The sequence below is a fragment of the Hemiscyllium ocellatum genome, chromosome 21 (genome assembly GCF_020745735.1).
Source record: "Hemiscyllium ocellatum isolate sHemOce1 chromosome 21, sHemOce1.pat.X.cur, whole genome shotgun sequence".
Lineage (NCBI taxonomy): Eukaryota > Metazoa > Chordata > Chondrichthyes > Orectolobiformes > Hemiscylliidae > Hemiscyllium > Hemiscyllium ocellatum.
This window is the reverse complement of record NC_083421.1, coordinates 57,025,264-57,042,445: the sequence shown is the minus strand read 5'-3', so window position 1 is coordinate 57,042,445 and position 17,182 is coordinate 57,025,264. Positions and strand designations below refer to the sequence as shown.

The 17,182-nt window shown below is 44.3% G+C and overlaps 1 protein-coding gene across 1 annotated transcript in view; it reads left to right on the top strand.

Moving 5' to 3' along the window:
• urm1 (ubiquitin related modifier 1) overlaps nt 1–15,753 on the top strand; it is a 50,810-nt gene extending 35,057 nt beyond the window's left edge. The window contains exons 4-5 of the mRNA XM_060841123.1: nt 13,688–13,736; nt 15,450–15,753. Of these exons, the coding sequence (XP_060697106.1) occupies nt 13,688–13,736; nt 15,450–15,518 (118 nt within the window). The 3' untranslated portion in view covers nt 15,519–15,753. The remainder of the gene's footprint in view (nt 1–13,687; nt 13,737–15,449) is intronic.
• Nucleotides 15,754–17,182: the final 1,429 nt, after the last annotated feature.

The window sequence follows — 17,182 nt, the reverse complement described above, 5'->3', positions numbered from 1 at the left end:
TTAGCTGGAATACCTGGCGGGGAGAATCTTCCCCCACTACTGCTCTTGATGATAACACCATGGCATTTTATTTTACATCTTGTACACCTAAGTCTGGATTAGAGGTGCTGGAAGAGCACAGCAGTTCAGGCAGCATCCGAGGAGCAGTAAAATCGACGTTTCGGCCAAAAGCCCTTCATCAGGAATACAGGCAGAGTGCCTGAAGAGTGGAGAGATAAATGAGAGGAGGGTGGGGGTGGGGACAAAGTAGCAGAGCGAGTCTGTGTCAGGACCTAGTTGATTTTAACCCTACTGTGAATCCTTTTGCAAGGATGCCTGTCTTGAAGAAGTTTTCCTCCTCTCTCTACAAGAATCTCAGGGAGTCCCTCTCCCACTGCAACTCCCAGGTCACCTTCAACCATGTCCTGAAACAGACTCGCTATGCTACTTTCTCCCCACCCCCACCCTCCTCTCATTTATCTCTCCACCCTTCAGGCACTCTGCCTGTATTCCTGATGAAGGGCTTTTGCCCGAAACATCGATTTTTACTGCTCCTTGGATATGCTGCCTGAACTGCTGTGCTTTTCCAGCACCTCCAATCCAGAATCTGGTTTCCAGCATCTGCAGTCATTGTTTTTACCTACACCTAAGTCTGCGCGCATACTATCCAAAAGATGATGTCTGTTGGTCTACATGCTAGCTTTGTAAAGTAGATAGCAGCAGAGATAGTGGAGGCGCGAGATTCACGAGATTCTAAAATGACCTCATCAGTTTGCAAGTTTGCAAATATATTACTGTGTTTTTCAAGAAAGGAGGGCAAGGGGTAATTAGATGCTCCAGGTCAGCTATTCAGGCATCGATTACTGGGCAAGTGTTGGAATCTATCACTCAGAAAATCTCAACAATGTACTCAGAAAATCGTAGTGCGATCAAAGTTGACTTGTTTTACAAAAACCAAAACATATTTGACAGATCTCCGCAAAGATCTTTTTAAGGATGTAGCCAGTTAGATAGGTAAAGGGAGCTGTCAAAATTATAATAAGGTACCACAAAAGAAATTAATACACAAGATAAGCCTGATGGAATTGGGATAATATGTTCACATGGATAATAGACTGGTTAGCAGTTTGCAGGCAAAGGATGAATAGCATTTTTACGTTGGGAGGCTGTGACAATGTTGCAAAAATCATTGCTAGGGTCTCAGCAATGTACAATTGACAAAAGGATGGAGATGATGATGTAAAGGTATTAGATGTAAACTGAGACATGGACTCACACAGGCTGCAAAGTGATATAGACAGGTTAACGTGCGTTGTTATACCTCACCAAGATAACACATTGGAAATCATACCCAGTATTCCTGGAGTTGACACAGAAATTAAAGGTTTTAAAAGATAAAAGATTCCCCGACTTGCTTGTCTTTTGGAGCCAAGTTAATAGAAATCATGGCCTACGTTTCTGTGCTGAGATGGACAGCTGGGTTCTCCAGGACAACTATTCAAGCATCAATTACAGTACAGCATCAATTATACAACATCAATTATCCAAATTTCAGATTTGCCGAATTTCAGATTATCCGAACAAGGGCTCAAGGTCCCAGTGCTTGGGTAAAATGTGTTATTTGGATATTTGATTATCCGAACAGAATACTTGCTTGCTCGTGTCATTCAGATAGTAGAGGTTGCTCTGTACTGGGAAACTGGGGATCTATTACTAAGAAAATCTCAACAATGCTCTGAGAAAATGTCACTATTTTTATTACAAGTAATTAGACTCTAGCTACAGGTAAGCAGGTCTAAAATGTTGGCATGTAATACTAATTAAAATTAATCCACTTGTAAGCCACCTCCTTAACACAAATAGTTATAGACAGCGGGGAATATCTGAGTTCATAGTCTTTGAGACGATCCTTCTGTCTTTTCTGCTGGCCAGCATATTGCTCCACTAATCTTTCTCCAGATGCCTATGCTGTTTGGTAGGAGACACAAGGTGACTGGTTTCCTTTATTAAAAACAAAGTGTCTAACTTATTAGTTAAATGTCAGAGCATATGATAACTGTTGCAGGAAAGACCAGCTTTTTTTTGGGGGGTTTGCAGTGAGTTTTGACTGCAGAGAACAGAGAGACTGTTCCTGAGCTGGGGAGAGGGAGCTGTGAGCTGAACACCTCTCTTCCTTTCTCTATAACTTGTTCCCAGCTCCAAACTGTTCAGTTAGTCACAAACCAATCACACAGTTGTTGGCAGATAAAAAGCCTCCCGTCTTTGATAACGGGTCACTAGACCAGAGACCGTTCAATTTCTTGTTGCCAACAAAAACTGCCTCAGGGCCCTCTTGGCTTCAAGCTAGCTGCATCTCAACACTTCAATGACTGCCTGGTATAGGTGACAGGTTACTTGCTTTTCAGAACTGCAGCACCCTTGCCAAAATGTTGCATTTAAAATACTCGTTCTCATTTCAGTCTTTAAAAAATACAAAAAGGATTTTAAAAACATAAGAATGAAAGACATGGTTTTCACAGATTGGGCAGTGGAGTGCCAGGTGAACTGTAAGCTGAGGACGCTTGAGGTTTTATGCTTTGCTAGTAAGAATGAAAAGGCAGAACATTTTTTAAAGTATGAAACTTGTAAGTGTTGTTTGGTTGTCAGAGGGAGCCCCACACTCTGGATGAGAGGCCAATCATTTAGGACATATGAGAAATATCATTATTCAGAAGTTTGTGATTCTTTCGAAACCTCCAACTCAGGGAGTTCAGGACTTTTCCACTGTTGAATGTATTTAAGGCTGAAAAGAAAGCAAATCTCATCAGGACGTATACACTTAATGGTAAGGTCCTAGGGAGTGTTGCTGAACAAAGAGACCTTGGTGTGCAGGTTCATAGCTCCTTGAAAGTGTAGTTGCAGGTAGATAGGATAGTGAAGGTGGCGTTTGGTATGCTTTCCTTTATTGGTCAGAGTATTGAGTACAGGAGTTGGGAGGTCATGTTGTGGCTGTACAGGGCATTGGTTAGGCCACTGTTAGACTATTGCGTGCAATCCTGGTCTCCCTCCTATCGGAAAGATGTTGTGAAACTTGAAATGGTTCAGAAAAGATTTACAAGGATTTTGCCAGGGTTGGATTTGAACTGTAGGGAGAGGTTGAACAGGCTGGGGCTGTTTTCCCTGGAGTATCGGAGGCTGAGGGGTGACCTTATAGAGGTTTTTAAAATCATGAGGGGCATGGATAGGATAAATAGATGCTGTCTTTTCCCTGGGGTGGGGGAGTCCAGAACTAGAGGGTATAGGTTTAGGGTGAGAGGGGAAAGATATAAAAGAGACCTAAGGGGCAACTTTTTCATGCAGCGGGTGGAGCGTGTATGGAATGAGCTGCCAGAGGATGTGGTGGAGGCTGGTACAATTGCAACATTTAAAAGGCATCTGAAAGGTTATATGAATATGAAAGGTTTAGAGGGACATGGACCAGGTGCTGGCAGGTGAAACTAGTCTGGGTTGGGATATCTGGTCGGCATGGACGAGTTGGACGGAAGGGTCTGTTTCCATGCTGTACATCTCTATGACTGTGAGTCTATAATAGATTTTTGGTATCTCAGAGAGTCGAGGGATATGGAAGGGTTAAAACCAAGGAATAGTTAGGTGGCTGTCTGTTTCTGAATGGCACAGATATGATGGGCTGAAGGGCCTTTTTCTGTGCTGTGAATCTTTCTGATTTGATGTCAGTCAGCCACAATCCTATCGAAAGGCAGCGCTGACTTAAGCAGCCCAGAAGTGTGTTCCTGATCCTATTTCTTCTGTCCTTGCGTCCTTGGGACTGCAGTGAAATGCCAGCCTTCATTATGAACTGCAGCCTGCTGTGAGAGTGTTGGCTGAGGCGGAGTGTTCTGCTCTCACTCTGCATCCAGGTCTCTCAGACTGACCAAACCACAAGGCTTGGAGCAAAGAGTTGTGAATTAGCTTGACGTTGTTCTTTTAAAATGCTACTTCGCCGCATCCTACTCAAAATCTTGAACTCTGCTGTTGTCAGAATGCCTGATGATGTGCTGCAGCAGTTCCCAGCGTATGTCTGGCCCTTCAGATCTGCTTTAAAATTCAGGGCACACCGAACAGCTTGAAGTGTGCAACGCTCCTGTTTGGAGAAAGACAATTATTAAAGTGCGCTGAAGATCAAACAGCAGTTCCATCCAGCTTTGATCATTAACTGATGTACTGATGCTTTCCTTTTGTAGCCATGCTTTAAGTTAATAGCCCTGATAGCATTTCCAAGTGTCAGGTTAACGTGCTTCCCTGTTTGTGGTGTGCTGCCAAGTAACTACTCCCAGCTCACTTATGTGAGATTTAGTGATTATAGCAATGACTGTATATTGAATTAAAGAGGAAGGTGACTCCACCCCCTCACCCATGGAGCCTTTCTCTGTTTCTAATGTTATTTTCATTTGTGTATAATTAGTTGCTGAGAAGGCTTCAGCAAATGGGGAGGTGCCAAGGCACAGGGGCCTTGAGTTGCAGAATATAGGGTTGCAGTGCTGCTGATATCACTGTCAGTGATGGATACAAAATAAAGGAGCAGGGCAGACTGTCTAGAGACTAAGGTGTGGAAGACCCTAGTTGTTAGATTCTTTGATCTGAACTCTGATAGAAATTGATGAGGTCAGGGAAGGCGAGGACATGTAATTTGTAAATAAGGACAATAATTGAGAGGTAATTAGAATCGAAGCGTGCAGGTTTCTGGTCACCCTGCACTGAGTCCTGGAGGAGAAAGACATTTGAGGATGGAGTAGGGTCACAAAACCGAATGCTGTTTGAGGGCTCTGTTATGAAGGAATGATTGGGAGAATTTGTCTTTTCCTGCTTGTGTGTCTTAGAGAAAATGCAAAATATTAGTTGAGGAAAGTACACCAAGGGGAGCATTGGCTCACACCAGTGATCGGCAAATCTTTGGATGGATATGGTTGGAAAAACAACCAGTGAGTGCAACAGACTTTGGTCTGGAAAGCTGTAAATCTCCAATGCTGCAATGGACATGCTTTATGTGTCTGAGCTAAGATGCATCATCGTTGTAATTGTAATTGTATGAAACCAATAGACAGGGAATAGGGAGTGAGTCGAAGTGGGTGAGGGTGAGATAGCTTAGTGGTAATATCGCTAGTTTGGTCATCTAAACATGGGCTAACGGTGAGGCTGTAGAGGTGCCGGTGTCAGACTGGGTTGGACAGTCAGAAGTCCCACGACAACAGGTTACAGTCCAACAGGTTTATTTGAAATTGCAAGCTTTCAGAGTGCTGCTCCGTCATCACCTATGTGACTATCAGTGAGGAGACATGGGTTTCAGTTCTACAGTAGCAGCTAATGGAATTTAAACCCAATTAGTTAAAAATAAATTAAGAAGCTAGTCCCAGTAATGATGCCTAACGTTGTTGATTCACAAATACCCTTTTGGGAAGGAAATCTGCCATCCTTCCCTAGACTGGTTCACATGTGACTCCCGAACCGCAGCAATGTCTTTGACTTTTAACTGACCTCTGAACTAGCCCTAACCAGGCAAGGACAGTTCGAGATAGGCAGGAAAGGGCTTACCAACAGGAGTTAATGCAGAATGGGGGAAGCAATGTTCATTCTAGGTTAGGAGACATGTAGAGTTGATTACAGGCTGGAGTGTGCGTAACCATTCAGGATGGGGTGGATGCAGTTTTGAAGGAATGTGCGCAGAGCAGAGAAGCAAATATTGGGGAGTTTTCTTAGCTTTTCAAATCCATGCACAGACAGTCCAGTCTCCCCAGAAGCAACTAGGATAAGTCCGTCATAGTAACATACTTGAAATTGCCTCCTATAAAGCGAAATGTTAGTGTATTAATTGGATGCTAAAGGATATATATGGTATGTTTCTGGTGCTGGGTGAGGCATGCCAGTAACCAGAGAGGGAGAGACGGAGCCACATCGACTGGGGAAAGACCAGGTTTATTTGCTGAGTTTGTTCATGTCAGCCTGGGACTGTGAGAGCGTTGATAAACGTTACAGGAGTTTAACTAATGGGAGAGTATCCAGGCTCCTGCGGCCACTAGCTGCTGTGACTGGAAAGTTTGTGATCTGCACATTTCAGGTGGGAGCAAGATTGGGGTTTGTCGTGGTTCTGTCTCACCGTCGGGGGGGGGACGCAATGGCCGAGTGTTATTATTGCTGGACTGTTACTCCAGAGACCCAGAAAATGTTCTAGGGACCTGTGTACAAATCCTGCCCTGGCAGGTGGTGTAATTTGAATTCAGTACAAACCAACTTTGGAATTAGGAGTCTAATGCTGACCATGAATCCATTGTCAATTGTTGGAAAACCCATCTGGTTCGCTAATGTCCTTCCGGGAAGGAAACTGTTGTCCTTACATGGTATGCCGTACGTGTAACTCCAGACCCACAGCAATGTTGTTGACTCTTGGGCGGCACGGTGGCACAGTGGTTAGCACTGCTGCCTCACAGCGCCAGAGATCCGGGTTCAATTCCCGCCTCAGGCGACTGACTGTGGGGAGTTTGCACGTTCTCCCCGTGTCTGCGTGGGTTTCCTCCGGGTGCTCCGGTTTCCTCCCACATTCCAAAGATGTGCGGGTCAGGTGAATTGGCCATGGGTTAGGTAGGGGGTAAATGTAGGGGTATGGGTGGGTTATGCTTCGGCGGGTCGGTGTGGACTTGTTGGGCCGAAGGGCCTGTTTCCACACTGTAAGTAATCTAATCTAATCTAATCAATGCCCTCTGGGGGCTTAGGGATGGGGAATAAATGCTGCCCAGCCAGCAATGCCCTCATCCTGTTAATGAATAAAGAAAAAACTATTACCCCTGGAGCATAATCCAAACTCCGAAGCTCACAGTAACTTGTATGAACTAGTGAAACATAATGTCATTGGTGTAGCTCCTTCATCTTTCTGAAGGATTATGTTAAAAGAATCAACAAAGTTGTGCACAATGCTATACAATAAAATTTATTTCTATAGATAATTCGAGATGTTTTACAACAGAATAACACTAATTTGCAATCAGCCCAGCGGGTCAGTTGACCAATGTTAAGAACCATACAGTTTTGGAAATGGGAGTAGATTTGTTCCGTGGTCTGCGCTGATCTTGTCTTGTCCTCTTGTCGGGGCCTTTGCAATTGCTGCTTTATTCCTAGACCAGAGGCAAGAAAATAGGCGTAAGGTTCTCCAATGGTCCCAGTGCTATGTGTACAAGAGAGACACACACAACAGGTTTGCTGTCCGTGTTGTCAACTCTTTCATTCATTTCAAAAATTTCCTTGAAAAACTTTTCTTCGTGAAGATTGTTGTCATAGAAATAGGAAAACCGATATAATTCCCTGTCCCTTGAAATGCATCTTGCTCCAGGGAAGCCTCCAAGTACATTGCTCAGTGCCTCTCATCTCACTGTATGTAAAAACCTGAAAGAGACAGGAAAATACACAGGGTATGAAATTGCAAGCAGCATAATTGAGAAATCAAGTGACTATCCTAAGTACCTGCAGAGTCATGGAGATATACAGCACAAAAACAGACTCTTCAGTCCAACTTTTCCATGCCAACCTATTATCCTAAATTAATCTAGTCCCATTTGCCAGCACTTGGCCCATATCCCTCTAAACCCTTCCCATTCCATGTACCCATATAGATGCCTTTTGAATGATGTAATTGTACCCAACCACCTCCACTTCCTCTGGCAGCTCATTCCATACACGCGCCACCCTCTGCATGAAAAAGTTGCCCCTTAGGTCCCTTTTATACCTTTACTCTCTCATATTAAACTATGTCCTATAGTTTTGGACTCCCATACTCTGGGAAAAGACTTCGGCTAATCACTCCATCTGTATCCCTCATGATTTTATGAATGTCTATACACCACCCCTCAGCCTCTGACGCTCCAGGGGAAAACCGCACCAGCCTATTCAGCCTCTCCCTATAGCTCACACCCTCCAACCTTGGCAACATCCTTGTAAATCTTTCCTAAACCTTTTCAAGTTTCACAACATTCTTCCTATAGCAGGGAACACAGTATTCCAAAAGTGGCCTAACCAACGTCTTGTACAGCTGCAACGTGACCTCCCAACTCCTATACTCAATGCACTGACCAATAAAGGCAAGCATAGTTTAGGCTGAAATACCCAACTGCTTCAGTATGCTGTGATGGGATGAGAGGGCCATACCTTAAACTGCTGTCCATCACTGTCCCCCATGAACCATGATGTGATGATTAATCCCATGACAGTGAGTGGTCCTACACAGCAGATATTTCTAATCCACCTCCCAGTTCACATTATCTGAACATCAGCTTATCTCTAAATAAAGATCCCACATTGTTGCTTGGTCAGTCATTGGTGCTAGCAATGAACAGAAGATTGTTACAAGCTGCTGATAATGCCCTCAACACCATAGGAGAGGCAATAGAAGTTTGGTAATGGCAGGGAGATATGTATTGAACTGAATCTATTGAGGGATTGACACAGCTCAACCAGTTATAGAATCCCTCTAGTGTGGAAGCAGGCCATTTGGCCCATCAAACCCGCACTAACCTTCTGAAGAGCATCCCATCCAGATGGCACGGTGGCACAGTGGGGTGGCACGGTGGCACAGTGGTTAGCACTGCTGCCTCACAGCGCCAGGGACCTGGGTTCAATTCCTGCCTCAGGCGACTGACTGTGTGGAGTTTGCACATTCTCCCCGTGTCTGCGTGGGTTTCCTCCGGGTGCTCCGGTTTCCTCCCACTGTCCAAAGATGTGCGGGTCAGGTGAATTGGCCATGCTAAATTGCCTGTAGTGTTAGGTAAGGGGTATATGTAGGGTATGGGTGGGTTGCGCTTCGGCGGGTCGGTGTGGACTTGTTGGGCCGAAGGGCCTGTTTCCACACTGTAAGTAATCTAATCTAATCTAATCCCTCCTCCCCTCCCCCCAATCCCTACATTTCGCATGGCCAATCCACTTAACCTGCACACCTTTGAACTGTAGGAGGAAACCGGAGCACGAAACCCACGCAGACACGGGGAAAACGTGCAAACTCCACAAGATCCTTCCTTCCTTCCTTCCACACTCTTGCCGTGGAGATTGATTTCTGTGCAGGCCTGTGGTCATTAAAATGGCAATGGCAGTGTTTCTGAGATTCGTGAATGAGACTAAAATCACTTCATGAGTCAGCTGGGATTTAACCCCACCCACCACAAACCGAAACAAAAAAATTGGACTCTGATCATAACACCAACAAGCAATCAGAGCAAAAGCTCACTAGTAAATATCAATATAATTAATGCATGTACTGTGAGTGATGAACTTTATTCATGCTAAATTCACTTTGAGCGACACAAGCATTATGACTGTGTTTTAAGATCGTATTGTCCTTGCTTTCAGTATTTAAAGAGGTGCGAGGTGATTTAGATGCATTTGATGTAGAATGCACTGTCACCGTATAAATAGTATTGTGTAGGCCAGCATCCTCTCGAAATAGCACTGTGGGTCAGAATGGGCTGCAGCGGCTTAGGAAGGTAGCTCCCATCACCACCTCAAGAACACCGTGGATGAGAAATAATTGCTGACCCAGCCAGTGATGGCAATATTCTTGAATGAATTGAAAACAAAAAGCACCTACAGCTAACTGATCTCAGTCTGCCAACAAGGCATGGAGTTATAGGAGAGGTTTCATGATGTCTAGCATTGTAAAAGGTCAATGGATGAATGACAGGCAATTGTAGACAACTCAAAACAAAAAGCTTCAAAAATAATTCCAGACCTCAGATGGATGCCCAGCAGTTGATAGCAAATGCCTTGTGTTGTGACATTCAGAAATTCTTGTCCCACCTTGGCCCACGCTTATTCTTTTTTCCAAACAGGGTTGGTTATAGATTAATTGGTTATTAATCTCATTGTTTGTGGGATCTCCCTGTGCAGGAGTTGACTGCTATCCTTGTCCAACGTAGAAAAGTGATTACACACAGGTATTTAATTGACTGTGCAGCTACATGTGACCATCTGAGAATTGGGAAAGGCGCTAATACAAACGGAGGTTGTTTCATTCTGCCTTGATCTCCTGCATTCATCACTGTCTCAAGGACCAGTCCACTGCTGCAGATGGCTGAAATACGTGTGGCTGGAGGTCAGGGTGAAGCCTCCTGTGGTCAAATTGCCTCCTCATCCAACTGAACATCTGCAATGAAGAGTGAGGTGCTGATGGTGACGATAAAGAACCAGAATCTAGGGAATGCTGGTGAGAAGCCAGAGAATCTTTGAACAAATTAATGTTCACTTTGGGGAACCGACAGTATATGGTGTTAAGTATTTGCTAAATGAATTGAAAATAATTTGGGCCTTAATTTTAATTGCAGCATTGTTTTAATAACCCATATATTGTATGACTCCTAGTGGAGCACACTGTGTTTTGGAACGGAGTGCTGTTATTTTCACCGCTCTAAGCAACGTCATAATGTACCTGAAAGCTCTCTACACACCATCCAACATGCACAGGCAGCACAAGCTCAAAAGGCTTGATGTGCCAACACTGGCACTGTTGGCTGTACATGTGCTACCCCTTCCCACTGCACCTCCTGGCAGAGGCAAACAAATAAAAACACAGGAAGATGGAAAGTAGAAATGCCTTTTTGATCCACTGCAATCCTAGTTATCTCAGAGGACGCACTATTCCCTAGGGGAATGCTTTCCATCTGTAGGGTGCAGAGAAAGAAGAAACTTTTGACTCATGCCTGCTGGGATTATGATGATGAGTTTATTAATTGGGTATGTTGTCCACCAGCTTGCATTTATATAGCACCCTATCACTTGTAAAACAAAAGTCCTTCACTAGAGTGTAATAAACACAGAGCTGCCAAAGACAGCATCAGGGCAAGTTGCCCAATAAGCTGGTCAAAGATCTTTCATGAGTGTGCAGGAACAGGAGAGAGGGTTACACGGAGGAAAGGCCAGGGTTTGGGGACCAATGCAGTTGAAAGCACAGTAGTCACCGGTGATCAACGTAGGCCATGTCCCAAAGGCTTGTGTTGGAAGAACACAGATACCTTGTTTGGGTTGCAAAGCTGGAGTTGAAGAGTGTGGTGCTGGAAAAGCACAGCAGGTCAGGCAGCATCCAAGCAGCAGATAGACATTTTGGACATAAGCCCTTCATCAGGAATGAGTCTGATTCCTGCTGAAGAGCTTATGCCCAAAACATTGATTCTCCTGCTCCTCGGATGCTGCCTGACCTGCTATGCTTTTCCAGCACCACACTCTTCAACTCTGATCTCCAGCATCTGCAGTCCTCACTTTCTCCTAGTTGAATAGCTGGAGGAAATGATAGATGGGGAGAGACATGGAATTTGGAAGTGAGGATGTGGATTTGAAGGTGTTGCCAATCCAGGAGCTGGTGTGGATTAGCGGTTACAGGGATGACGTGTGAAGGAGGCTCAGGTGGCGTCACATTGCCGAGTTTTGGATGAGTAGCAGGAAATAGGTGCAAGAGGGAAGGCCAACTGGGCAAGCACTGGGCTCATCAAGTCAGAATGAATCACAAACACAAAAGGACTGAGGAGAGAGCAAAGACCAGCTGTGTTACAGATAGAGCTGATAATATGGAGCTGGAAAGGCACAGCAGGTCAGGCAGCATTGAGGGAGCAGGAAAGTCGAAGTTTTGGTTTGGGACCTTTCATCAGGATCCTGATGAGGGGTCCCAACTGGAAATCTCAACCTTCCTGCTCCTCCGATGCTGCCTGACCTGCTGTGCCTTTCCAGCTCCACATGTTATCAACTCTGACATGCCGTCCTTACTATCTCCAAGTGTTACAGGTAGATGTGGGTAGTCTCCGTGATTGGAAGCACATGTTGAGGTCAGATGAGGCCAGCAGTTTGTGAATGGCTTGGCTGAACTTCATTCAGTGGCCAGACACAGAGTCTATGATTGAGAAGCTCTTAGTGGGGTGGCCTGCAAGCACAGGCCTTGACATACAGAGGACTTTCCTGCTCCCTCAGTACCACACTGAAATCAGTAGAAATAGCTGTGCTATCTCTAGGTAATAAAGTCAAAGCCCACTACAGAGTTGTGACCACAATCCAATAGCACCTCGCTGCTGAAGGGGCACTGTTTCAGAGAGAAGTTAAACCTGACGGCGAGGTACAGCAGATGATCCCCTGGCACTAATGAGACAAGTTCACTCCAGCATCCAGACCAGTATTTTTCCTGTAACCAACATCACTGAAACAGGGGGCAGCACGGGAGCTCAGTGGTTAGCACTGCTGCCTCACAGCACCAGGGACCTGGGTTCGATTCCAGCCTTGGGTGATTGTCTCTGTCTCTGATTGTGTGGAGTTTGCACATTCTCCCCTTGTATGTGTGGGTGCTCCGGTTTCCTCCCATAAGCCAAAGATGTGCAGGTCAGGTGGATTGGCCTTGCTAAATTGCCCACCGTGTTCAGGGATGTATAGGTTAGGTGCATTAGTCAAGGGTAAATGTAGGGTAGGGGAAGGGGTTTGGGTGGGATGCTCTTCGGAGGATTGGTGTGGACTTGTTGGGCCAAATGGCCTGTTTCCACACTGTAGGAATTCTATGTAGGGAATCTATGATAAACACCTGTAAAGCTTAAAAATGTGCGCCCTGGTTAATGACCTCTCTGAGGGGAAACATTTCTCCCTCTCCAGGCCCCTCAACTTTGTAGACCTGAATCAGGTCTCTCCACCACATCCCCCTGCCTTCCCTGCTCGAAAGAAAACACCTCTGGGTGCTATGTCAATGTACTGACTGCTTTGACTGCTCACTCCTGCAAGCAAGCTTCCTGGCTGTATCAATGTGTCTTGTCATGAATACAGAGCACAAGATACAACAGCTTCTAATATTTCCAGTCATTCAAAACATAGCATTTTCATTTCTGGAGCATTGTTTAAAAAGGGGGTTCCTCACTGGGAGAAGCAGAGAAAGTCAGCAACAGTCTCTGGTGGGATTGCTATCCCTTTAACCTGGGTATCCCTTTAACCTCTTTTTAACCTGACTCTCTCTCTAACCTGGCTTTCCCTTTAAACGGGAGAAAGTGAGGACTGCAGATGCTGGAGGTCAGAGTCGAGAGTGTGTTGCTGGAAAAGCGCAGCAGGTCAGGCAGCGTCCGAGAAGCAGGAGAATCGATGTTTCTGATTCAGGGCTTTTGCCCGAAACGTCGATTCTCTTGCTCTCCAATTGCTGCCTTTCCCTTTAAATGGGCTGTCTCTCCCCTTACACAGCAATTCTTTTGATAGAAACTTAAATATCAGCAACAACGCGATGCGGAAACTTATCTTCCCTTCCAACCAATTCTAAATTATATTCCTCCACCTCCAGACACGTTCCCAAATTAATGAAAAAACTGAGCGTGTTGGAGAAAGATCAGCCTGGGCCGAAAACCTCAAATCTACATCTTCGTTTTGCAAAGATCAATTGTTTGGTCAGGCCTGGGAGTCAGAAATTAACCCAGAAATTGTGAAGATGTGAAATTGATTTGAAATCGACCATTGGCTATATTTGTATCTCATACACACAAACACACACTCTCTCTCACACACATACACAGAAACACACACACACAAATACACTCTCACACACACACACACACACAGAAACACATACATACATACACACTCACTCACAAACACCACATACATGCAAACACTCACGCACACATATACACTCTCACACAGACACAGAGAGAAAGCTGTCTGACTTTCCCTTGTCTTGTTCTGTCTCTAGGAGACCCGGTATCCTAGTTCTGGTCAACGATGCCGATTGGGAACTAATGGTTAGTGTCGCCGATTTTCGTTCGCAGTCGAATCTCAGTGAAGGGGTCTGGAGGAGGAGGAGGCGTGGGTGGTATTTTTAAAAAGTTAAGAAGGACAATAAACGCAGAGCGGTTACTTGTCAGTGCGGGTTTAATAGAAAGCTTTCCTGTTCATACACCTGTACAGTAATATGTGACGATTATTCCTGGTCACGGGCAGCGAAAGGAACTAGTTCAGCAGTTCCCCTTCAAAGCCCCGGGTTGCTGAAATATTAATTTCTTAGTCTCAATATAAAAGTAAGAGCAGGCCTTGTTTAGTTTGTGGGTGAACCGAGACAGGGAGTTAAAGAGCCATTTTAAACAATATTTTTGCCCCGTGGTAGCGAAGTAATTCACCCGCCTTTGAAGCAGATTCGTTGCTTTAATGAACTGCATTTTGTTTTGTTATAATTAATCACAGGATATGTCCCTCCATTTTATATTCCCATGGAGAAAATGGCTGCTGATGGCAATTCAGACCACAGTTGAGCTGAATTGTCTTACAGTGAGTTTTAATCTTTGAGGGTGGAGAGAGAGAATTTTAGTTTGGGAGGGAAGACAGAGGGTGAATTTTAGTCTGAGGGAGGAGAGAGGGTGAATTTTAGTCTGAGGGAGGAGAGAGAGTGAATTTTAGTCTGAGGGAGGAGAGAGAGAGAGTGAATTTTAGTCTGAGGGAGGAGAGAGTGAATTTTAGTCTGAGGGAGGAGAGAGAGTGAATTTTAGTCTGAGGGAGGAGAGAGAGAGAGTGAATTTTAGTCTGAGGGAGGAGAGAGTGAATTTTAGTCTGAGGGAGGAGAGAGAATGAATTTTAGTCTGAGGGAAGCAACAGAGTGAATTTTAGTCTGAGGGAGGAGAGAGAGAGTGAATTTTAGTCTGAGGGAGGAGAGAGAATGAATTTTAGTCTGAGGGAGGCAACAGAGTGAATTTTAGTCTGAGGGAGGAGAGAGAGACAGTGAATTTTAGTCTGAGGGAGGAGAGAGAATGAATTTTAGTCTGAGGGAGGCAACAGAGTGAATTTTAGTCTGAGGGAGGAGAGAGAGTGAATTTTAGTCTGAGGGAGACGAGAGAGAGTGAATTTTAGTCTGAGGGAAGAGAGAGAGAGATAATTTTAGTCTGAGGGAGGAGAGAGAGAGATAATTTTAGTCTGAGGGAGGCGACAGAGTGAATTTTAGTCTGAGGGAAGAGAGAGAGAGAGTGAATTTTAGTCTGAGGGAGGAGACAGTGAATTATAGTTTGGATTGTTTTTTTTAATTTGAATTTTCTTTCGTCAAGATTTCGCTGTCACGATGGAAGGTTTATTCTTGAAGAGCTCATGCCAGTTTAGGTTAGGAGTTAATCTTTCCACTGAAAAAAATGTCGTTTGTTTATAAAAATTGAGGGGTGGGGAGGATGTCATTCAGATATCAACTCAGAAATTATAGACCGTTCTGAAAATGTGACATTGATTTGAAGTGATCTTATGGAGCTGCAGAAGACAGAGCGACTGTGCGGGAAAATATCCAGCAGTAAATCCCATTCTATGTGGACACTGGGCCGATATAAAAAGACTATTGCATTTTAACGAATATTTTGATGCACAAAAAGCTACAGTTAAAGAAAATGTAGTTACAAATCGGTGAAGGATTCCGTTGATGTGTACAATTCGCTGCCTATCGGTTTGATTGGGATTTTCCCTGTCTTTGTGTTTTTGCACAGGGCCAGTTGGATTATAAACTGGAGAACCGAGACAACATCGTTTTTATATCAACGTTGCACGGCGGTTAACGAAACAGTTTAATACTTTAAAAATAAAAACAAAAGGAAGCGACCAAAAGATTTTCTGTAATGACATTTAACCGTGCATCAAAGCGATTGCAACATTATTCCCGGGTTTATTCGGATCGCCTGTTTGTAATATACAAGCGGTTTGACCCGCAGTGCATTAGGATTACAAATGAGACTGAGAACATCAGTGTTTATGTAAAGATGGTGAACTGTAAAATAAAATAAGCTCCCCTGATCCTTGAAATCCTTAATCCCTATTTAAAAGCAAGTAATTGTGATATATTACGTTGACAGTAATGTTACAGGTTTTAACATCAATGTATTAAGCCTGAAATTTCCGCTCGTTTCAAACGATTCTTTTTTTGTGTGAACGACTATAATTTTCCTCAAAGTAAATTTACATGAAATCATGGCTGTCGTGTTGTAAGTCTCGCAGCTCTTTTATCTTGAGCGGTTCGTGAAAGCATTTTCACCCTCTCCTCTCTCTGCTCCCCCCCCACACCCAATTCGTTCGCAAACGCACCTCATTCGTTCACGGAGGGCTGAAACAGATCAAGGTGCAGCCTTCAAAGGGATATTTCTGCACAGACACTAGTCACGGGCCCACCTCAGCACCGCGGTGTGGAACGAAAAATTTCTCGCTCGAATCACAGAGACAGTGTGCGTTAACTGCAATAAACCCTCGCCAGGCACAGACCGCAATCTGTAGGGGGTGATCCGAACAAGTCGGAAACACAGAATGCCTAAGAGATTGAGGCAGCGGTAGTTTCCAACACTAAGGCACTTGGTTTATGATGATATCCTGTGCTCATCATCACGGGGCTAAACAAGTCAAAGTCGTCACAAAAACGAAATGCTGGAGAACCTTAGCAGGTCTGGCAGCATTTGTGGTGAGAGAAAGCACAGTTAAATTGCTAGAAAAATCTCAGCAAGTCTGGCAGCATTCGTGGAGAGAGAAAGCACAGTTAAATTGCTAGAAAAATCTCAGCAGGTCTGGCAGCATTTGTAGAGAGAGAGAAACAGAGTTACCTTTTGTGGACCTGAAACTTTATAACTGCTTTCTCTCTCTGCACTGATGCTGCCAGACCTGCTGAGTTTCTCCAACATTTTCTGTTTTAGTTTCAGATTTCCAGCGTCGGGCAGTTCTATTTTTGTTAACAAATTCGGGAAAAGGGAAGAGGGAACAGGTGCTGTGGTATCTTAAGTTTTATAGTAACGCCCAATTTAAAATAAAATGTACAAATCATTTAAGGCGCCGCAGTTGAAAAAAAGCTGCAACTGAATAAAAAGTTTTTTTTGTGTGTGTGGAGAACGAGGATTTATCGAATAAAATTACTTTGTAAACGAAATTTGCACAGACCTTTTTTGACGGAGCTTAAAATCTAAAAGGGAGCCGCCAGCATTTAACTAAAAATTATATTAAAAGGGAGATTTAACATTTCCTTTACGCTGCTGCTATTGTCACGGGTAAACCCCTCTCTCAGAAGAGAAATAATGTCAACCTATCAACAGAATTGTCGACTTATTTTGCAAAGCGTCGCGTCGGTTTCTGAGTTTACCTGCTCCCTGTTACAGGCGTCTTCTGTTAATCTAGGCGTTGAATATCTTTGGAAGATTCGACAAGTCCCATCCGCGGCTCAGCAGGTACAAGTCCAGCTCAAGGT